We start from the raw sequence: 24,669 nt of genomic DNA, 5'->3' as shown, positions 1-24,669 counted from the left end.
TATTTTTGGACACAGAATCAAATGTTTAATGGTCATGATTCACCAGGAGCCTGGATGGCTTGGTTCCAGGCTTAAAATGATTCATGCAAATATCTGTGGACAGTTCAGAAACCCGCCTACCAGTGACATCATCGATGGGGAATCCAAGGTAATAGAAACTGCAGGCTTTCTATTTAGCATGCTATAATGGAAGCCACAAATAAAAATGAAATCTTATTTGAAATAACGAACTGCCTAATGATGTCACTGGTAGGCGGTTTCTGAACTGTCCACAGACCTCCTTTGAGACACAGAGTGAGTAGAAAAAAATAGTACCATTTTTGTCATGAGCATTAGTGAGGACCAATTATATGAAGATAGGTTGAAAGTGGGTGAAGTCATCCTTTAAGTAAAAAACATCTGTGTACTTTGTCCTCTTCTGAACAACAGTGTTTGGGTGAATCAGCGTTGATCTGTTGCACCGTGCAGCTATAAAAAGGATGTAGGCTACATGTGCCAGACAGTCTCTGGAACTGAAGTTAAGCTTTGAGACAATTATCTATAACTGAGGAAACGCCATTCCAGCCAAAATCTGAAAATCCTTTCAGATTTCAGGCCAAACTGGAAAAATCTGGAAATTAGCCCTTCTGGATCCAATCAGAAAGGTGGTGCTGGTGGGGTGGGGGGTGGTCACACGGGCCGTTTAACACGCGACCGACGGGAGAGCCCCCCCCCCCCCCCCCCCCCCCTCTCTCTCTCTCTGTGTTGTGTTCCGACGGGAATTATAGGTAGGAAATGAATCTTGTCTGAGTCGGAGCTCCTGCAGCGTGACATGCATACCGTGGACAGATTGAACGACGCATGAGAAGTTGGAGGGGGGGGGGGGGGGTTTGTGGGGGGTGAGAGAACACAGGTCCCCCCCCCCTCCTCTGCACACTTCAGATTCAATAAAAGTTGAGTAATGAGTCGGGGAAAGTGGGTGGGACTGCGGGGCGGCCCACTTCTCCGTCACTTTCCATGACTCACTGTGGAAAAGTGTCTCCTGTCATTTATCTCTCTGTCTCTCTCTCTCTCTCGCTCTCTTTCTCTCTCTTGCTCTCTCTCTCTCTGACTCTCATTCTGTCTCACTCTCTCTCTCTCTTGTGTGCTCTGTCTTTATCTCAGTGTCTCTCGCTCTCTCTCTTTGTTTCTCTCCCTTGCTCTCTCTCTATTGCTCCCTGTCCTCTCTCGGTCTCTGTCTGTTTCTTGCTCTAGTTCACTCTCTCAGCCTCTCTCTCTCTCTCTCTCTCTCTCTCTCTCTCTCTCTCTCTATCTCTCTCTTGCTTGTCTTTCACTCTCCCAGTCTCTCTCTTTTGTGTTCTCTCTCTCGCTCTCACTCTCTTGGTCTCTCTCTCCCTCTCTCCATCTAACATTCTTCTCACTTTTACTCTCTCTCTCTCTCTCTCTCTCTCCTCTCTCCCACGGTGTCCCTCATTCATTTCTCCTCTCTCTCTGTCTCAGGTATGTGGGCCATTCACCACACAGCATGGCTGCTAACTTGATACATGGGCAGCCGGTCATGTGGGGATTAGCTATATGGAATGTCCATTTCCTCTATTTATCAAAGAAAACGGCCTGTGTTGAAAAGCTCTGTGTAGCTTTGTCTGCTTGAATTCATCCACGGCCTCCTGACTGACTGACCTCTGCCTACGGCTCGGATGAATGCTTGTGTTATACAAATAAGATCCATAATAGCTGTGATCGGACCAGCTGAACTATACAGATTATTTTATTGCTTTCAGCCTGGTCAAAAGTTTGAAAGATAAACCAATTAGAAAACAATAATCAAAAATAGCTAAAATAGCCAATCTACAAACCCTATTTTGTTTGTCCATTAGCAAAATAACAAGAACAGACTGCTGTATTTTCATGAAACTTGGTGGGAATGATCAAGATGTCATGATCACCTCTGCAAGTGAAATCTTTCTCGTTTTACTTAATTTCATTTTATTTATTTATACAATAACAAAAACTTTTAAAAGCAGCAAGCGTAAAGGTGTTACAAAAATACACAAATGTAATTCATGCATTTATGTACAGTAGTGCCTTTATCCAAAGCGCTTTACAAACCTAGTGTCCCTATTCTGGGGCGAACAGAAGAGGGGAAAATTGCAGATCTATAAGCTCACAAGATCTACAAGCTGACAACACACTGCAACACAACGAATTGGGGGCTTGTAGATCTGCTCTAGGGAAAACAGGAGGAGGCCTAGTATACTAATGGAACTCAGGACTTTTACAGTTTAGATTGCGGTCCCAAGGAAAAGCAAACAAAAAGGAATCAAATGAGGGTCCGTGGGCCTAATGCATTTCAAACTGGGGGTCCTTGAAATGAAAAGGTCTGAGAATCACAGGCTTAAAAGTTAATTTATTCGTTTGTACAGGGTTAACCCATTAAGACCTGAGGCCGATTCTACAAATGTCTTCTCATGTTGCTATATTAATGGCGTCATGAAAAATTAACTTTTTCATGTCAAGGACTTCCAAAATTGATGCATTTGGTTATCTGAAAATATTTTGTTCCAGGGACCCTCAGAAGCAAAGATTTGAGTAAAAATATGTTTTCCTCATAGCGTGGCACTCGGTGCCGCGCTATGAGCTTGTAGATCTGCTATTTTTGAATAGCAAAAGTATAAAATTATGGTTTAAGTGGTTACACAGATGCGTTCCCGGTTTGAGTGAGTTAAAGGAAAGTCTGATTTATACTTTGTCGTAGAACGGTGTCGTGCGCCGAAAATAGCCGATCTACAAGCTCACACAACGCGTTGCATCGTGACAGCGGGGGTATAAATTCAGCTATAACAGTGCGTGTTTATTTTTGCCCCTGGCGAGGAGAACTGAGCTCATTGTGCAGATGTGATTAGACGCGGAGGACGAGATGTTTCAGATGTGATGAGGCATCGACACACTGACATTGTGAGCAGCAGCAGATTCCGTCTCGGCCGAGTCATGGTGACAACAAGTCCAGACATGTCCGTCCCCTCTGCCTGGGACGCCAGGACACAACACACCACCCTGATACCAATCAACTGTCTCTGTCTCCATTCTCCATCCCCATGACTCATTCTCTGTGTGCGTGTGTGCAGTGGTGGCATAAAATTCCTTTGAAAATAGCAGATCTACAAGCTCACAATGCGTTTTGTAATAATAATCCAAATCTACAAAGTAACTAGTAACTAAAGTTTTCAAATAATTGTAGTGGAATAAAAGTACAATATTTGCCTCTGAGATGGGGTAGAAGTAAAAAGATATAATTAAAAAAACTCCAGTAAAGTAAAAAATACCTCAAAATTGTACTTAAGTACAGTACTTGAGAAATGTAATGAGTTACTTTACACCACTGTGTGTGTGTGTGTGTGTGTGTGTGTGTGTGTGTGTGTGTGTGTGTGTGTGTGTGTGTGTGTGTGTGTGTGTGCGCGCGCGCGCGCATCTGTCGCTCTCTCTCTCTCTATCTTTCTCTCTCTCTCTTTCTCTGCGTGTGTCTCTTTCACTCTCTCTCTGTCTCGAGCCTCTCTGTCTCCCTCTCTTTCTTTGTGTGTGTCTCTCTGTCTCATTCTCTCCTCTCTCTCTCTCTCTCCGTTCACTCATTCACCTCAAACTCTAACTCTGTTTTCACTTTTTGTCTTGGTGTTCTATTTTATAGAGTTTTGTTATTTATGTTTTAAGTGATTTCCATTTAATTTCTTTGCCAAAGCACTTGGTTACCTCGTCAAGAAAGGCACTATTACATTATATATACATAAACCTTATCGCGATAACTATTTCCTTGATTCCGTTATGTTTGACGTTCTCTCATTCATCTTCAGATTATTATCTTGTGGCGTTGTGGTTTCTCATGTGGAGCAGGTTGGTGTTGGGTCTCCAGGTCACCCAGTGGCAGAGCTCTGGTTGCAGCTGTCGTGTTGAGCAGTGACCCTGTGTGGAGTTCATGTCATGTGTGGGAGGCTGTGTGACAGACTTGTGGTCGGAGTGTCTCTGTCTGGGCCGGCCCTGCATTGAGCAATCGGCCACATGTTTGGGCTTTGTGTGCAGCCCTTTGAGCTGATGTTTCCTCGGTGCGACTTGACTGTGACATCGTGCTTTTGTGTAATGTCGGGAGGTGAGGCTTGCGGCCTGCGGGACTCTGCAGCCATTGCTGATTGCATGTTATGGTGCCGGTTCGCTCTGTCCAGCAGCTGTCGACTGAAGCCAGCTCTCCGCTACCCGACGCGGCGGCTCTTCAAGCGGAGCGAGAGAGAGAGAGAGAGAGAGAGAGAGAGAGAGAGAGAGGGGAGCAGATTTCCTCTCCTAATGAGAAACATACTTGAGTATTTCTCCCAAAAAATGTCTCATGTATTTGCTTCCTCTCTGCTTCCTTTTCGCTTTGGGGTTTTTTGTTTTATTGCAGAAGATTGCAGCCCAGAGTGACTTGAGGTTTCTGCCTCTTGTGGTAAATCTGGAGGCTCTTGTCGGATCATGCTGTGGCTCAGCCGTGCCAAGAGAGCAGCGTCACTTTCGACAAAAACACCCCCACCCCCACCCAATCCCACCCGCCAACCCCCCCCCCCCCCCCACCCCTCCGGCAACCACAGCCGTGCCAGAGGCAGGCAGCCAGTGGGCAGAAGCCACAGCACCCCGCGAGCAAGGCCCTGCCCTGCCACCCTCTTCCAGGGAGAGGCACAGCTGGGTGCCGCGGCTCATTTAGGTCACTGGTTCTCAAGCTCGGGTCCGGGGTACCACCAGCGGTCCAAATGGACCCTTAACGGGGTCTGTAACTCTTAAGAGTGTACAATGGGTTATCTCTGGGACCCCAATCCACACTGTAAAAATCTGCAGTGTTGAGTTACAGATCCATAAGGGTCCATTTGGTCCCCTGCTGGTCCCCGGACTACACATTGAGAAACAGTGATTTTGGTTATACTACTATCCCTATGAAGCACACTTTAAAGTACATTTACTCAAGTACTATACTAATAAGTACAGTGTTGGTGTTGTTACTGTTTAAGTATATTTTGATGCCAATACTTATACCAAGTAAACATTTTAAAACAGGACTTTTACTAGTAGCAGAGTATTTCTACACTGCAGTATTGATACTTTTACTTAAGTAAAAAAAATCAGAGTACTTCTTCCACCACTGTACTATAACTAGAGGTTTACATCTAGAGTTCGGGCGGCCCTCACACCTACGTCGCACCGCCAATCCGACCAATATGTCTGAGTCATAGTGTCGGGGACTTTGTCAGAGTATTCCTTGTACCCGTCTGTCTGTGTCCCTTTTGTGCCCATATACTGTATGGAGATGTCTGTAACTGTCAGTCCTTGTCCCTTTCATGCCCATATATGGAGATCCCTGATGTCATCAGTATCGCATTGGACATGCTGGCCATTCATAGGTACTGCAGCCTGGGGCCACTAACACGAACAAGCGAAAACGGTTTGTCCAATGGTCTCTACTCACGAGCTTGCGCACAATCTTGCGCACAGGGCTGCGCACTGAGGTGACACAAAACGCGTCACCTCCGTGACGCAAAACGTGTCGCAGAAGCCCCAAATAGGCCTCGCCCATCGCATTTTCCAACCCGGAAGAAGGGTGATTTGGGCCCATGCGCTGGGGTGAGCAATTCGATGCAAGTGGATGGGAGGGGAGGGGATATCCTGTGCCCTCTATAACTCTATGGTATATGCCCATATATTGGAATTCCCATAAATGGGCATATTGGTTGGTCGTCACACTCATGTCACCATGACTCAGCCATAACCCTATAAGGAGTTCCCAATGCAGCCACGCCCAAATATGGAGTACTAACCTCAATGTGTCGTCGTGGCATCAGGCGCAAACAAATCAGTCAGCTCCATATGGGCACAAAAGGGGGCATGCCTATATATCAGCGATCTACATATATGGGCATAAAAGGGACAAGGACTGACAGATAGAGATCCAGTTGTCCAGAGCTACAGATCCGACTGCTATGCCCATATATGGTGATGTACATATATGGAACAGTGCGGTTGTGAGGGCTGCGTAGCGGCCTGAACTCTAGATGTAAGGGCCGAACCTCTAGTACTATAAAAAAAAAAGCTGCCACAATTTGCACATTTACCCCTCCACTGTCTGTTCTCCTATGTTTAGCTGCTCGATCATGTCAGCGCTCCCAGCGGCCCGCCACTCTGTGTTGCAGACCTGACACGTTTATAGAATATAAAACAAAAGAAAACAAAAACACCTCATGTCTCGTCCTCCAGACGTTAGCACAAAGTCTATCTAAAGAAAGAAGAATGTGTTGATGTGTTTGTGGTGCGTTGTTGGGACTGCTGGCAGGTGGACCGTTGCACATGCTGCGGTTTGCTAAACATGGACGCCATGGCTGCTGCCAATGTTTCTCCTCACTGCCCACACCTTTTTTTAGGTTTTGTTCGAAAATACCACATCTTTCTCTCCCTGCTTTATGAGTATTTACTTTCAGTCTTTTTGGCTTATAATTTGTTTTTGAGACTCTCTTCTCTTCTCTTCTCTTCTCTTCCCCTCTCTTCTCTTCTCTTCTCTTCTCTTCTCTTCTCTTCTCTTCTCTTCTCTTCTCTTCCCTTCCCTTCCCTTCCCTTCTCTTCTCTTCTCTTCTCTTCTCTTCTCTTCTCTTCTCTTCTCTCCTCTCCTCTCCTCTCCTCTCCTCTCCTCTCCTCTCCTCTCCTCTCCTCTCCTCTCCTCTCCTCTCCTCTCCTCTCCTCTCCTCTCCTCTCCTCTCCTCTCCCTGTCCCAAATGTCCGACTCGGTTGCCAAGACTCCAAACCCTGAAAAGGAATTTTAGGACCTCAGTAAATCTGTGGAGGACTGTTGAACACGCTGACAAACAACGTTCAGTCCATTAAACTCCCATCAGTCACGGGGAGGAAGGAGACTAGAGCCATTTGAAATAGCTCTGCGCGTCTCAGTGTTGTTGGAGCGCCTGCGTTCTCACACCAGGTGGCGCTGCACTAGACGGCACCCTGCAAACCTCCTGGCTGCTGCTGCAGCAGCACTGCTGCATGCCAAAACACATTTTATTCCAGGGTGGTCAGAGAGCCGAGCGCTCATACCAGAAGTCCAAATATTGCTTCGGATCAGCCGGGGCGTCTGTGAACCGTCTTGTTTGTCCGTCCCGTCCGGCCTAAGTGACCAGGCTTTCAGAAATGTTGCGGTCATCCGCCATGTATGGTCTCAATGTTGGGAAAATGAATGGAGGTTTGTTGGGGCGGCCCTTGCTAGAACAAGGTGTCGTGTGTTCCCTGTCTAAACTTTAGAGTTTGTGTCACTTGTAAAAATCCCAGATTGACTGGTCTGTATATGCGGGCCAGGAGAAGGGAACGGGCTTGTTTTTTATCTTGTGACTGACGTAATTCTGCGATTATCTCTGGGTTTTAATTCCTCCACTCTCTCACAGTCTGGGATCAGGCAGACATCTCTCTCTCTCGGCTTGACGTCTGCTGTGTAGCTGACCTGAGACCAGCAAGAAGCCATATGAACTCAATTTTCTCCCACAGACAGGCAAACAACTAAAAACAACAACTAAAAAATGCATGCTGACGTATGCAGGTAGGGCGGAAATCAATAAAAAACAAACAAGGAGAGAGAAGGGGGAAAGATGAAAGGAGCGGTGACATGGGGAGGGAAGGAGGCTTGGAATCTGGCACATCTGTTAGCTTGGCAGGGCTCTTAATCATGTGTGATGATCTGGAGGTGCAGAGATGGTCAGAAAGCAGCCGCGTGTCCGTGGTCTCATGTTCGACGCCACTGGAAAGAAGCAAAGGAAAACTGAATGTTGCAAATGAAAAATGGCTGTCCTCTTCTGAAATGTGGCATGATATAAACAACTGTGGAAGAAGTACTCAGATTTAAAGTAGGCTAGAAATACCACAAAATAGAAATACTCTGTTACAGGTAAAAGGTCTTTATTAAACATTTTACTTGAGTAAAAGTACATGTCCCCCCTTTGGCATAAAAATATACTAACAGTACCAAAGGAAAAGTACTCATTTTGTCTTTTCAAATTTGTCTCAATTTGTTTTTAAACAGCACATCTACAAGCTTGTAGATCAGCTATTTTCAAATAGCTGAGGTATATGTACTGTATATTTGAATAAGTCGTTAATGTATGTTTTGGATTCATAATCTAAATCTAAAGTAATTAGAAACTAAAGTTTTCAAATCATTGTAGTGGAGTTAAATGTACAATATTTGCATGTACAATAGTGGAGTACTTGTCAAACAATTGAATTTGTCAAGTAAAGTAAAAGTACTTCCAAATTGCACCGAAGTACAGTACTTGAGTAAATGTACTTAGTTACTTTCCACCACTGGAAAGCCGACCTCCTTTCTGCAGCGTTGTATGTTGTAAGGCAGTAATGTAGCTATACAGTCAAGGGCGACTAAAGGGTTGTGAGAAACTCTCGTTTCTCTGCACACTTTTCATGTTTCTCTAAATTTTTGGCAACTCCTTGTTCAGTTTAATGTGCGACAGCCATTGTCTTTGACACTTTGCCGCACTCCACCCGTTCATATTTGGTCAAGAAGAATTTAAAGCTCTTCAGTAAAACCAGATTTACAGCTCTTGGACATTTGTGTGTAATTTATGAGTTGATTAGTTTACCACAGTCCTCAATAAACAGTATTCCGGTATGTTGTTGCACAACTACGCTTCTGAAAGTCACTGGGAAAATATCTGCAGAAAACACGCAGCTGCAAATTACAGCATGGTGGCAAAACTGGATTAAAATGCTGAGCCAAATTACATTAGAATAATTATTAAGAGCAAATCTTTGTTCAGTAACCAAATATGTATTGAAATGATGTTTAGTCCCATTTGAAAAGTCCACTGAACGTTTTGGATTAGGCCTTTTTATTCATATCTTAAACGCTGGATTTTTGTACAGGGTTTGCACTGTCCGTCTTCAGTGATCTTATATCACATATACTGTTGGACCCATTTACTGTATGTTCAACACAGCTTGCTTTTTAACAAACAGACAAAAACTACTTGTCTGTCTCCATCTCTCTCTCTCTCTCTCTCTCTCTCTCTCTCTCTCTCTCTCTCTCTCTCTCTCTCTCTCTCTCTCTCTCTCGCTCTTCAACTGCTCAACTCAACTTTATTGTCACATCACAGGTTTAGACGTGAAAAAGAAATGGCTGAAATTCTTTGTAGGCTCCATAGTTGCTCTTTTATGAGAGGTGGAAGGAAATAGAGAAAGAAAATCAACAAAAACAGGCCAGATAAGTAAATATGAGCAGTGTGAAATATATGCATGTTTAAAATAGCGATGGAACGAGGCAGTTAAAATAGCAGCAGATGTAGTAAGAAATATGTACATAAGGTGGTTTAGAGGAAAATATCAATGTAACAAGGCAGTGGAAATAGCAGCATATATCATAACAGACGTGACAGTGTATACGTGACAGTGCTAGTGCACCTGAAGTCATATACTGCACTGGTTCTCAACCTGTGGACCGGGGCCCACAAGGTATTGCTAGTGGTCCCCCAAATAATTGGTGAAACACTACAATTTTATGATAATATAACATTAATATTAAAAAGTGATACCAATAAAATGAGACCTTAAAAAGTATACTGCGGCCCGGATGGCTGGCGTAGCGGTCCAGATCGAATCCCGATCCCGACGACCTTTGATGCGTGTCACTCCCCATCTCTCTCCCCATCAATAAAGGCAGAAAAAGACAAAAGCCGGAACACAATTGATTGATTGATCATGAAAACTTGCCGGCTGCTGTGTTAAATGGTCAGATAGGTGGGCCAAGAATGCTTTCAAGACTTTCAAGTGGGCCCTGATCCAGAAAAGGTTGCGAACCACTGATATACTGTATATACAGTAAAATAATCCTGGTGTGGTGGAATGTGTCGCTATGGACAGCCTGGCGACAGGGTGGGCTCAGTGCTTGTTCAACATTCTGATGGTACCCAGGTGGAAACTGTTCAGAAATCTGGCGGTATGGCTTTGGATACATGAGGAGAGCTCGCCTGGTTGTGGTCGCAGTAGCAGGGTGAACAACAGATTATGACTAGGGTGGCGAATGTCCTTGGTTATCTCTCTGCACAGTCTTGACTTTACAAAGCCAAAGTGCAGTAACTATAAGCAAAGAATCAAACTGATGAAAAGGCATTCAAGTGTTTTCAACTGGCCAGCCGAATGGGTTATTGGTATACAAGTGATATTACACTGATTTGACCTTTGAGACCAATAAAAAAAAAGTCAATGTGTCCAAAAATGTAGTTACTGCACTTTGGCTTTTTAGGGCACACTGCTTCTGATATATTCCCTGGAGGGAGGGAAGCTCACCTCCAATGCCCTCTCTCTCTCTCTCTCTCTCTCTCGCTCTCTCTCTCTCTCTCTCTCTCTCTCTCTCTCTCTCTCTCTCTCTCTCTCTCTCTCTCTCTCTCTCTCTCTCTCTCTCTCTCTCTCTCTCTCTACCCCATCTCTTCGGGTGGAAACCGTGTTGTTGGATCCAATGTAGTTATTATTTAGCCACAAGGTCTTGTTAATATGTTTCATTGGTTGAATATTTATAAAACCCACAGACAGACTGAACTACTTTCACTTTCCATGTTCCTCAAAAATAGCAAATGCACAAGCTCACAACACGTTGCGATGTGATGCGTTGTGAGTTTTTTGGATTTTTTGTGTGACACTCTTGTACGACAAAGTAGAGCATTAATTCCCCCCCCCCCCTCCCTCTCCCCCCCATTTTTTTGGGGAAATATGGAGTTAAAAGGTTTCTGTCTTCTTGGCTGCATGAATCGATCACATCTGTCGACCTCAGTGTACCTCAGTGACCTGCTGATCTGAATGCCCCCCCCCCCCTTCGCTCCGCTGTGACCGAACTCTCTGGGATGTTGATTGATGTGCACTTGAGAGGAATTCTTTGTGTTTGTGTTACTGTATCTGTGTTGCCCAGAGACGAACCGCTGAAGACAATGCTGCTGGCCAACGTCAACACGATCCCATCAGGCTTCTCATCCCAGGGATTTGGTTTCTACCATTAAATTACATGGAGCCGCTACCACAGTCACTCACTCCCCACTCTGAATGAATCACATTGGGATGAAAATAACATTTCTGGCACCAATGCACAAACTGTTTTCCCTCTGCATGGCGATTCTAATTCCAGTATGGTAAATACCAACGTTTTTTTGTTGTTTTTTTAGTTCGTACCATGTTTTCCCCTGGAATTCCCCCTGTTAAGCTGTTGCAATAATAATGCAGAATGTCTTTTGCAACGTGGAATCCCCTGTATTGATTTACATTAAAACAGAATTCCCCAACTTTTTTTTGGGGATGAACTGTACACAATATAAGCCTCAGTGTTCATTTACAGTAACTGTGAGTGTAAAATGTGACCCAAATGTAGTTAACCACTTAAACCCTCTAGTCTTAGAGAAACGGACTTGAATTACAACTGGACAGGTTTTTTCCATCTTCACCAAATCTCCTCGCCAAAAAGAGGCGATCTACAAGCTCAAAACGCACCACGTTGCGATGCGTTTTGAGCTTGTAGATCGGCTATTTTTGGTGAATGTTCCCCCCAGAATGGGCATGCTGGGGTTCAAGTGGTTAAGTGAACACTCTTTGTATTTTGCATGGTATCGTTATCGGACAGGATTTGCTCTTCACATCCTATATCAATATCTGTGAATAGCTCATACTGTAAACCATGCAGAGACAGTCCAAGTGATGAGTTCTGAGGTACACTGAAGTGGGGTCCGGGGACCCCCAGAGGTTCTTCGGGGGGTAGGAGGTCACCAGCAAAATTACTCAAAGGACGACTTCACCCATTTTCAACTTATGTTCATATAATTGGTAATCACTAATGCTTATGATAAAAAATGGTAAAACATGTTCCTACTCTGTCTGTGTCTGTGAGGGCTGCAGAAACTTCGGAAACCCGCCTACCAGTGATATTATTGGTAGGCTGGGGAATTTTTTTAACAAGATTTTAAAAAATATATAGATTTTTATAAACGCGAGAACAATGGCTTCCATTATAGCATGCTAACTTTCCAGGAGTAGAAAGCCGGCAGTTTCTATTAGCTTGGATTCCCCATCGATGATGTCACTGGTAGGCGGGTTTCTGAACTGTCCACAGCCCTCCTCTGAGACACCATATTGTAATGAGCATTAGTGAGAACCAGTTATATGAAGTGAAAATGGATGAAGTCGTCCTTTAATGTCTGTCTGTCTGTCTGTCTGTCTTACCTTCCTATACCACAACACTGATCAAATCTAATTCCTGTGCATTCGTCACACTTGATGATGTGATTCTGATGCTATTGCCTTTCTCCACTTCCTGTTTGCTCTGACAGCTGCTGCGTCTAGTGACTGTGACCGAGAAGCGCTGGAGAGCCCGGTCGCGTGGAGGAGCAGCAGGAGGAGGAGGAGGAGGAGGAGGAGGAGGAGGAGTGGACCGATGGAGCGACGAGGAAGAAGGGTTTGAGAGCGGCGACTGTGATGATGAGGATGAGTGCAGCGGGGTGTCAGGGCTGGGCCCGCCCCCAAGACGCAAACGTTTACGCATCTTCGCAGGTCAGACACACTTACTCATTACCCATAATCCCTATACTGTACTGTACTGTACTGCGCATTTATTGTACTGTATCTTTGCTGCAACTTTGCTTCCCCCCAAAAACAATTTACCACTTGAACCCTTGCGCCCTGGGGGCGAACATCCAGCTAAAATAGGAGATCTACAATTTGCAGCACGTTGCTGTATACCGTACATTGCAATGCTGTGCGCCGTGCCGCGCCGCGCTGTGCCGTGTTGCGAGCTTGTAGATAGGCGATTTTCCACAAAGATATTTTGTGTAGAGGGAAAACATGAGGGGGCCTAGTATAGAGTGGTCAACTTCAAGCTAGGTGATTTCGAAACATGCTAATCAAGTTGCATTTCTGAGATGAGGCTGTAAGGAAAACACACACAGGCACTCGTCAGCCTGGAAACCAGACGAATCTGCCAATGCTAAATCATTTGCTCAATACACTTTTGTATTTTAGTCTTGGCAATGCCAGGCTAGGCAATGTAGCTCGCCGTTAAGTTGTTTACTCTTAGACTCAACTTCTTAACCTCTAAACTGAAGCTGTTTTCTTTAAGATTAGATGACTCTTGGTTGTGAAAAGGTTGGGCTTCTTTCGCAGTGAGTCACAGCGACCTCCCCCCCGCCACCCCCCGCACACGAACACACACACACACACACACACACACACACACACACACACACACACACACACACACACACACACACACACACACACACACACACACACACACACACAGCCAGTGTGCAGAGCCAGGGCAGTGTTTACATGACGACTGTACATGTTGACACCACCGTGACACTATGCAGCCAGAGACGTGACACTTCCTCAGGTAGCAAACCTTGACTCAACCTCTCGACCCGGCCGCCGTCTGTCAATCCCTCTGGCGCTGCATGGGCTGAGCTGAGCGGGGGAGAAAAAAAAAGAAGAAAAAAAAAGAAAACGACTGACGCTGGTCCTCCGAAAGGCAAACAAGGAACAAATGAAGCTACAAACTGTCGTAAGAAAAGAAACCAAACAGAGAACATGGTCAGGGAGCAGGAACAAGGAGGATCATCGCAGTCGGGACGCCGGCACAAAGCACCCGGCAGCTGAGCAAACATCAGCGGAGAGAGTTGTGCTCCTGTCAGGGATGTTGTAATCTCTCAAGAACAGATTCCGACCTGCGGTGGAATCTGTCGGAGCGGTTCGTCCTAACCAGTGCGCATTGGCTAAAAGTGGGCGTGCCTTCAGATCAGGAAGTGGGCCGCGCTTTACCCAATCAAATGTAGTGGGCGGGATTCACGTGTCCATCCACCATGATCCACCCTCCCCCCCTCGAAACTAGCCGAAACTAATTTAACAATAGCGTCCTCGGAGCGGACAAAACCACGGAAAGATATTCACATTTTAAATTACTCTTTCATCATAGAAACAAGTGGGCTTATAACCAAAACCATCCATGTTCTCTGGGAGAAGTGGTGTTAGTGTTCCGTGTAGAAATATTGTTAGTGGGAATGAAAACATGGTCGCACCAACCGGAAGTGATGCGCTATAGGCAGACATGAAACCGGTGTTTCCCTGCGCTCTAGTCTAACATTATACTCCTGCCAGACTCCACAGAATATCAGAAAAGCAGAGGTCGCTGTTTTTCATTTTCTGTGGGGTCTGGCTACGCGAGACTAGGGATGTTGGGGCACAGATTTGGGTTCAGCCGGTGGGAAGTGAGAGCAGAAGCCCGGGGTTAAGACAGGAATCCTGCAGGTCCAACACTTCCAGCGGGCCGACGCCCTCTCCTCAATGCACAGACTGTTCACCTCTGCTCTAGTGCTGTGGGCTGATCCTATTATCCTTCCATTAAATGGATAAAACTCATGGCAGTACTTCCTCATCCATTTTTCTCCTCACTGGATTGACCAATCGATCTGAACTTGCACATGGCCATTGATCATTGGCATATGTAGGTGAAGAAGTATTTTTTTTCCCTTTTCCCAATTTAAGCTGTTTATTAGCTTTTTTGCCACAGACGGTGGGATCTGCGGTCGCCGGTCACAGCCCCCACAGGTTATAGGGATCTGTAGTCAGAGTCGGTCACTGTCCCATAGCCCTGATTGGTTGTTGGTTGATTGCAAGGTCGACAATCGTGACTCTGCATCCCCGGTTATGAACTGAAATGTATTACACTGTAAAATCCTCAGACACTATTCAAGCTTAGTGTCTGGATTTATAGGAAGTGCAATTAGGCAGAGTCACATGTACATACACATTTGTATATACATTATGAAGTATCGATTTGAGCAATCTATACAGGATTAATGACAGTTTTGAATGCAATTGTTTTATTTTGTTTCTCCTCTTTTTTCCTTATTCTCTTGTTTATTGTCCATGTCCTGGCGGCCGTGTCATGTCTCTGGCGGCCTTCAGGCAACAAACTCTTCCTTGCCTTGAGCCCCAGGCTTTGAGACACCTCCAGCGATTGCCAGTCTGCATTGTCACAAAGAGTCCGTTACCGGGGTGGTACCTAAAATGTATCCTAATTAGTCGGGCCGAGCCAAGCCTCAGGTTCTGTGATAAAAATGTCAAAAATCGATTTCCCCCAAAAAAGACATTTAAACTGCTCCTAGCGGCCGTTCGGTTATGGCCGACGAAAATGGCTGTGGATGCGTTGGATGCAGCTCAAAGTGATCTTTAGTTCGTCGCCGTCCGACCTTCCTAGCCCGTGTTATAAAAAATCTATCTATCTATCTATCTATCTATCTATCTATCTATCTATCTATCTATCTATCTATCTATCTATCTATCTATCTATCTATCTCAGTGGTTTTCAAGCCTTTTCATACCAAGGTCCACTATTTATTGGGCATTTTGCGTGCGTGCGTGCGTGCCTGCCTGCCTGCCTGCCTGCCTGCCTGCATGCCTGCGTGCGTGCCTGCGTGCCTGTCGATGTGCACATGAAGCCTGTTTGTACCTGTTTGTGCACGAGGAGCCAATCATGTTTGCAGACCTTGGCAGGGTCTGCTGAGCTCATTGACAGCTCCACAGATAGGGGCTGATAGCCTGTGATGACGCAGTAAAACGCAGACCCCCCATGACCCCTGTTCCCTTTTTGGTCAAACAGCGTTCAAAGGTCAGGCCTAACGGGGAGGGGCCTTGTCTGTAGCTCGGGCGCTTTTGAGATGAACGAGACGGATCTGGTTTCAACAAGAGGACTGCTGAGGAGGGTCTGCTGAGACCCAGGCCTTTCCCAGGACCCCCCCCCCCCCCACCACATCCAACCTGTGTGAAACCACTGACCGCTCACTAGGCCTGTCAAAATTGTTACATAATCACCTGATCACAATTATTTCAGCTCGTCGCAATTATTTTTGCATAATTGTTAAAAATCGTTTCCAATCATCTGTATAAAAACAGCTGGATGATATCAACAGCAATGTCATATTATCCATCATTACTTCCACTTTGTTGTCCATGCTGTTTTAACCACATTTAGGGGGGAAACAATGCATTGTGAAGCTTAAAGATCGGCTATTTTTGTGTAAAATTATTACAAATACGGGCGATTATTGGTACCCGTCACTGTCAGTCATTTCTTTGTATATTTCATTAATGTCCTTTCTATTTGAGTAATTTGTCATACCTGTCCTATGCAATTTTGGTTTACAAACCCTAAACGAATAGAAATGATTTATATGTGTTCCAATATTCAATGCCAAAACACACACAATTAAATCATTTATTGCAATTATTTGTATGACGATTAATCCATTAAGACCGGGAACGTACCTGTGTCATTTGAAAATGTATTTGGCTATTAAGAAATAGCAGATATACAAGCTCATAGCGCGGCACCGAGTGCCGCGCTATGAGCTTGTAGATCTGAATTTTTTTGCAAATATTTGAATATTTAAAGCGAACATTTTAAACTCAAATCTTTGCTTCTGGGGGGTCCCTGGAACAAAATATTTTGAGATGGGGTCCACGGCCAAATACATATCATTTTGGGGATACTTGACAAGGAAAAGTTTGAGAACCACTAATAATATACTGTAGCAACATAAGTTTTTGAAAAGAATCCCCCAGAAGCAAAGATTTGAGTTAAAAAAATTCAATATTTTTCCAAAAAATAGCATCTGCGATTTTTGAATAGCCAAAGAAATCTAAAAATGACACAGATGCGTTCCCGGTCTGAATGGATTAATCAATCATCAACTAAAATTGTCTTGACAGCCCCACCGCTCACTGTGGTTGGTGACCTCGCTCACTCTCAACACAGATTCCAAACGCTCATTAGACAGCAAAACCTCAGCTATAACCGACCCCCTCCCCCACCCACCCAACCACCCACCCACTCAGCACCTCCACCTGTTCTCCACGCAACCACCCGTCTCCACTGACCACCCACCTCCCCCTGCGCACACGCACGCGCGCGCACGCACGCACACACACACACAGTCTCACCCACACGCACAGTTTGTATTACCCTAACCCTAAAGCTGAAAATAGCCGATCTACAAGCTCCAAATATGTTGCGACAATGCGCTGCGAGCTTGTAGACTTTTTTTCGGTGCACAACTCCGGTGCGCAACTACTGTAAGGATATATCAACCCTAACCACTAATTAAAACTCTCAACCATTTCTCTTGTGAAGACTAGGAAAAGTGTCTGTCTCATTCTACTATACTTGTGGGCACATTTTGCCCTCACAAGTATAGTAACACACACACACACACACACACACACACACACACACACACACACACACACACACACACACACACACACACACACACACACACACACACACACACACACACACACACACACAGCTTCCTTTCCAGGCCAATAGGAATTCCACCCCACACATTCTCCAGAGCATTCCAGGCCAGGGCAGCTATTCCAGGCCAGGAGCTGTGACTGTGTGTTGTGTTGTGTTGTGTTGTGTTGTGTGTGTCTGTTGTGTGTCTGTCTTCAGGCTGGTTGGGTGTGTCTGTAGATAGATAGACCTTTATTGATCCCGCGGGGAGGAATTCAGTCGCCAATGGCAGTACAGCTGTTAGAAATACAGGGCAGATACGGGAGAAAAAAGGAGATACAGCTAAGGGATGCGACAAGATTACTAATCTTTTACTAATATTAATAGTAAAATAGTAAAAGATTAAAACAAAAACAAAACAGTATCTATACAGTATCAGTTTAGTTTTTTCCCTAAGATGTCTATACAGTATCAGTGAAAAATGCAGTATCTTTACAGTGTAATTTGAATGGACGTATGGACTGTAATGAATGTAGACACCACCCAGAGACCAAGTTCAAGAACAGTATCCGTACAGTATCATGGCAAATACAGTATTTAGTGTCAGTACAGTATTGTTATCAGAATGGACGTCAGGACAGCAACAAATGCAGACGACCCCTAATTAGACCAAGAGCAAAAAACACCAGTTAAATTAATGATAAAGTAGGGTATGTTTCTAGGAAATGATGGTTCTACCGAGTAAAGACCTGCCCTCGCTGCGGTTTCAGCCAATAGCATTAATTTCGGTTTGCATTTCAGACCGGATATCAACCGGATATAGAAAGATGGCGGATTTGAAACCGCTGCAAAATAGGCTTCATTTACGGTCTGTAAAAACCAATGGCGTGATGCTGTCCATATTTTTTTACGGCCTATGGTTGAAGCAGAAGTCAGAGCTATAGAGAGTGAACCGGAAGGGTGACAGGCTAACGCAGTGCTCTGTGGGGCACCCGTACTACTCACTTGCACTTCTGCCCTGCAACCCTGTAGTCAGAGGTATTGCGGTCTACCCGTGAGGTAGTCTGTGATCCAGGCCGTCAAAGCCCTGGGCCACCTGCATCGCAGCGAGCTCCTCAGCAAGCCGTTGTGGCTGGATGGTGTTGAAGGCGTCGGGAGAAATGGAAGAACATGATTCTTACGGTGTTGCCCCCAGGGTCTGTTGTGTGTCCTCAGGCTGGTTGAGAGTGTAACTGTTTTGTGTCCTCAGGCTGGTTGTGAGTGTCTGTTGTGTGTCCTTAGGCAGGAACAGGTGAGGTCCTGCATTGGCCTCACTGCTCACAGACAAAAACACTACAGCAGCTACAGATTGACCCACTAGAGATCTGTATCATGTTTGTGTTTGGAGGCCTGTAATGAAAATAAGTCAATGTATAACTCGTTTACGTGTAGTCAAGCGGAACCGTATATAACATGGCGCCACTTCTGTGTGTGTGTGTGTGTGTGTGTGTGTGTGTGTGTGTGTGTGTGTGTGTGTGTGTGTGTGTGTGTGTGTGTGTGTGTGTGTGTGTGTGTGTGTGTGTGTGTGTGTGTGTGCCCTACCAATAACAGGTCAATAATACCCTACCAATGCTCTGTGCTAATGATGAGTTCTCCCCTGCATTCATAGCGTTGGACAGACACCTGATTAAGACCAGCTCTCTTACATAAAACCCTCTTACCTCTGGCTCTAAAACCTTCATTCCTCTGTCAAGTACCCGCACCTCCCTTTCCTCTCCTCCTCCACACCCCCCCCCCCCCCCCCCCCCCCTCTCTGTCTCTCCTCTTTTGCTTCAGTTCTGCCAGAAATGGTGAGAAAATAACCTGGTTCAGCAAACATTGTAACAACTTTAATTGCCATGGTTTTCCAATATAACTTTCACTTCAAGCACCATGAGAAATGTGGTGGAAGAAGTACTCGGACGTATTTTTGACAATTTATGGATGTCTAAATTTAAATACAGCAATGCATTGATATTAAAAAGAAAATAATACTTTTGAATCCTTAAGTAGTTTTTAAAAGCCTGTACTTTTGAATAAAGCCACATGGGACTGAGCAAGTTTCACTTGTAATATTTGACCAGGAGTATCTATACTTTGACTCAAGTATCGGGGTTGAGTTCCAGTGGTGTAAAGTAACTAAGAACATTTACTCAAGTACTGTACTTAAGTACAATTTTGAGGTATTTTTTATTTTACTGGAGTATTTCCAATTTTCAGTACTTCTACTCCACTACATCTCAGAGTCAAATATTATGCTTTCACTCCACTACAAGTATTTGAAAACTTTAGTTACAAGTTACTTTGTAGATTTCAATTATTATTACAAAACATAAATTGCCCACTTCAGCCCCATATACATTTCGGCCATTTGAAAATAGCCGATCTACAAGCTCACAATGCGTCGCATCGTGACGCATTGTGAGCTTGTTGATCGGATCATTTCAAAAGATTTTTATACATTTTATACATTTGAAAACTTGTGAAATGGGACATTCTGCATAATGAGTACTTTTACCTCTGTACTTTAAGTATATTTTAATACCAATACTTTTGTACTTTTACTCTAGTAAATCTTGAATTCCGGACTTTTACTTGTAACAGAGTATTTCTACAGTGTAGTATTGATACTTTTACTTAAGTAAAACATTTGAGTACTTTTTCCACCACTGTTGAGTACTTCATCCTCCACTGGGCCTGTCCCAGCTAAACATTCTCAGCGGGAGCCCATGTGAATAGACCCCTTATGTTCCCCCCTGGCTTCAGACATTCGGTCACTGTAAGCTCCCCCTGAAGCAGCGCTGTGTCTTTCTGGGAGCCTCCTGAGCCCTTTATCAGCGCCAGGGGTTAGCAAAATACAAAGTGGAAATATTCCTGTAATGTGAAACATGCAGGGTGGGGCGCGCCGTGCGCACCTCGCAGGTCTAGCTACGGGATTTTATGGGTTGGAATAAGGAACTGAGGTAAGGGAACAAGGAGAGGAGGAAGGAAATAAGATGGGGAGGTGGGGGGGGGACACGCAATGTTTGAGAAAGATGGGAGAAAAATATCGTCACTGGAAACCTTGTATGTCCAAAACATGTTGCTTCTCAGGAGATGGAAAAAAGAACCTGTGTTCCAATGGATCCAATAATTATTATTTAGTCACATGCTCTTGTTAATACTTTCATTGGTTCAATGTTTACAAAACTCACAGACAGACTGGACCACTTTCAACCTGGCGCCTCTATTTTGGTTAAGTCAAATTGGCTATTTTCGCTACTTTCGCACAACACGGTACGCACAACAAAGTATGGAATAGGGCATTAATAAGAAAATATGGAGATAAAAGGTTTTCTGACCCGACAGCAGCCTGTATGTATGTACGTATGTTGGCGTAACAGCCCTCCACGGTGCCAGTGCTACAACCTGGTATGTTAATTAGCTCCAGCTGCGACCTTTGAACCCCTCTGGCACCTGATAGGTGAGTCACGCGGCGCCGGTTCTCCCCAGCAATGTTTGCTGGCCTGTCTTCATCAAAGCAGCCGTAAGCCAGACACTGTTTACACTGGGCCTGCTCTCTGGACGCTGCAGAGAGAGACGCAACTTCCTGGGAAGCGCGTTGGTCGTTCAACATGTGGCAGCCATGTTGGACACAGCAGAGCCTGTGTCCACACGAGCGTATGTCACGTGTTCAGGGGATGGAAGCAGGTTGGTCAGGTGGGCGAGGTGTGTTATGGACGCCCACATGTCTGCATTACGTTGTGGTTGTCGGTAGCATGCAGACCGGAGTGCTGTCCACAGACATTTCACTCCATTTCTTATTTGTAATCATTCTTATTCTTCAAAAGGTTGATTGATTCTTGATTGCATCTTTCACATGTAGTTGAGTAACACTTGACCAGGAGTATCTATACTTTGACTAGGGGGTTGGTCCACCACTGAATAGCAGCCACTGTGTTCAGTGCTGGTGTCCAGAGGAGGTGTGGACAGTGCTCGGTCCAGAGGAGGTGTGGACCGCGTGGTGGGGGGTGGGGTGAAGGGTTCTGACCCAATGTTCTGACCCAACCTTCATCCGTCCGTGAGCTTCTAAACAACCTCGGTAAATCCAGCCAATCGTCATCCTCCTCCACCTTTCCTACGCCCCTCACAAAAATAATGACGCTTGCCCACCATCTGTGTAAACAGGCCTGGCTGGTGTGCTTCTCTCTCTCTCTCTCTCTCTCTCTCTCTCTCTCTCTCTCTCTCTCTGTCTGTAGCTCAGTGGCTCTCCAAGTGGGGTCAAGGGACCTCCAGGGGTCCTTGAGGAGTCCCCAGCTAAATTAGTTAGTAGATTTAGGATCACAATCGGTTTAACCACTTTAAAGTTTCTTTCTCCAAAAATAGCAGATCTACAAGCTCACAACACATTCTGAGCTTGTCGATAGGCTATTTTCGAAACATTTTTGAACAATCCTGAAACATTTAAACGACATAAGTCTTCTCTTTTGGGGGTCCCTGGCACAAGATCTATTCAGAAGAGGATCCGCAGCCAAATACATATCAGTCTGGGGGGGCCCTGGACATGAAAAGGTTTGTAGAACCATAGCTTTCTCTCCTTTTCTCTCTATCTCTCCATTCCCTTGCTCACTCTCCCTCCCTCTCTCTCTCGGTGGCACCCCACAAGTCTTGGAGGGAGTGGGACCCCCCTCTATGGGGGGGCTGAGGAGAGAAGGAAGAGGGAGAAGAGGAAGAAGGGGATGAACCCGGCCTTCGGTGGTCATCCTTCTGTGGTGATTTAACTCATCCAATGCAGGGATAAAAGCCATAAGAACAAGCCTGCGGGCGGGAAAGACGAGCCTGTGGACACACGTGCACAGAAGCCACTGGGATGTACAGTTCTCATGAGCTGTGGGGGAGGCCCCGGCAGAGGCTCGTTGGCTCCGTATAAGCCTGTGCCTTTTTTTCTCTTTGTGTGTGTGTGTGTGTGTGTGTGTGTGTGTGTGTGTGTGTGTGTGTGTGTGTGTGTGTGTGTGTGTGTGTCAGCGTGTTTGTGCGCGCCTCTGTGAAACAGCATTTGTTTGCTCAAGAGGTTTATTTACATTCACAGGCACTTTTGGAAGCTCTAAATTGATTCCAGGCTCGTTCCTGGGTCATGTCCATCAGTTCCACCACAGTCCACAAACACAAGCACGCACAGCGCTCCCTTTCTGCTAGCCTCCTCCTCAAACACGCACCCGACGCCATTTTGCAGAAATGACTTGGAACGTTGCGGTTTTTGAATATTCCTCCCATAGCCAGGGGTCCACGATGATTTCACGCGTTGATCTCCGTCTCTAAGCTGTTTCTTTTAGGGCTGCAACTTATCGCTTTATCCCTTAGCAATTTATGGAGAACTTTTTCAATTAATCGAATAAGAAGAAAATTACAGTCTGTGAAGTCTGTGTTCTGCAAAAATAGTGAAAATTTCACTATTATGAAATGACACTACATTAAATGTAGGAATTGCCCAGATATTTGGAACGGTTATTATACCAATATTTCATTAAATGATCAATATTTTTTCCATCCATCCATCTATCCTCTGTGTCTCTGGCTGGCTGCGGTTCCTCCAGTGGTGGAAAAAGTACTCACATTTTTTACTTAAGTAAAAGTATCAATACTGCAATGTAGAAATACGCTGTTACAAGTACTGGTACTTTGAGTCAAAATTGACTCAAAGTACCAAAAGTAAAAGTACTCGTTATGCAGAATGTCCCAAGTAAGTACAGTACTTGAGTAAAAGTACTTAGTTACTTTACACCACTGGGTTCCTCCAGTGCTCTCTCAGAGGAACCTGTGGACATGCAGAGCGCTGTCAGAAGGTTCCACTCTGCCAGAGGAAACCACACGCTGACCGCTAAAAGCTGCACAACAAGAGCTCCCTGTGTACAGGCACGAAAAACCCCAAATTGTCACTGCTGGCCGTATCTGCAGGCTGTCTCTTCATGAGGGGGATGTGAAGAGAATCTGTGTGCACAGCAAACACGCGCGTTTGTGCCTGCGCGTTTGTGCCTGCGCACACACACACACACACACAAGTTTGTATTATTATACTTGTGAGGACATGAAAAGTTTAGGACAGAAATTTAACGAATGCAATTTTTGCCTTTTTTTTATTTAACCCTGACCCTATCTGCTTTAACTGTGAGAACATTTGGCCCTCACAAGTATAGTAAATACATCTACACACACAAACACACACACACACACACACACACACACGTACGTGTGCACGCAGGCACACAGCGCGCACACACACACACACACACACACACACACACACACACACACACACACACACACACACACACACACACACACACACACACACACACAGTCACACACACACACACACACACACACACACACACACACACACACACACACACACAGACACACAAGTCTGCCAATTAATTTCCTTCTCCAGATAGATTAAGTGGAGCGAGGAGAATGTAAACGGATCTGTGAGCGATGTCAGCTAGCTCCATTATTGAGAGATAAACATAGTATTCTAAGAATGTGTTCCTGGCAGCGCGGTGACCCCTGTGCTGGGGGTTCCAGACCCTCGCCCCCCCTCCCCTCACCCCTCAGGCTGACCCCTCTGCTCATCGGCCCGGCTCCGGCCCCCCTGCTCCCTCCCATCTCTGTCTCTCCTTCTCGGCTTCTTTTTGCTCTCCGTCAGGGTTGGAAAGTCACTAAGATCCTAATATACTCGAGTAAACTACAATTCTGAGGTACTTTTACTTTACTTGAGTACTACGTATAGAAATGTACTTTCTAGTTACACTTTGTGCGCCACTACATCTCAGAGTCAAATACAATTATATGACAGCTTTAGTTTATAGTTGATTTTGGTTATTATTACAGTATTTCTACATTCAGACAATATAGAACATCACCAAACCCAGTACTGTTTTTTTTTTAAATAAAAATGTCAACTTCCTGTTGATTTTACTATTTGAAGATCCGGATCCGCGGATCCAGCCCGGGATTTTCTTCTTAATAAATCGCAAAATCAACATTTTTTATTAAACAAACAAACAGTACTGGGTTTGGTGATGATCTATATTGTCTGAATCAACTTCATTTGTGTTCGTTTATGGGCTAAAAGAGAGCTGTTTTACCGTACAATGTAAGTCAATGAGGAGCATATTTTAAATGATCAATTTCTAATCAATGGAGCAATTATTTTTTATTTCTTGTCCACCTTTGTTGTTACATCATGGCAAGGTAACTACACAACCCTCTACCACAGAGTTCTTGCCCTTTAAGAAAAGAAAATCTGAGGACTTCTTCCACCACTGCCCTCTGTCTGTCTTCTCTCTCTCTCTCTCTCTCTCTCTCAT

At 45.0% G+C, this 24,669-nt stretch overlaps 1 protein-coding gene across 1 annotated transcript in view; it reads left to right on the top strand.

Moving 5' to 3' along the window:
* The window catches only part of gpc3 (glypican 3), a gene marked incomplete at both ends in the record, with an annotated part of 157,861 nt that overhangs the window by 121,808 nt on the left and 11,384 nt on the right, over positions 1 to 24,669 (top strand). Inside the window, one exon of the mRNA XM_084041661.1 lies at positions 12,345 to 12,564. Within this exon, the coding sequence (XP_083897787.1) occupies positions 12,345 to 12,564 (220 nt within the window). The remainder of the gene's footprint in view (positions 1 to 12,344; positions 12,565 to 24,669) is intronic.

Source organism: Gymnoscopelus microlampas, assembly GCF_963454915.1.
Source record: "Gymnoscopelus microlampas genome assembly, chromosome: 18".
In the NCBI taxonomy this organism is placed as follows: domain Eukaryota; kingdom Metazoa; phylum Chordata; class Actinopteri; order Myctophiformes; family Myctophidae; genus Gymnoscopelus; species Gymnoscopelus microlampas.
Note: the sequence above shows the minus strand (reverse complement) of the source record. Positions and strands in the feature narration are given on the sequence as shown.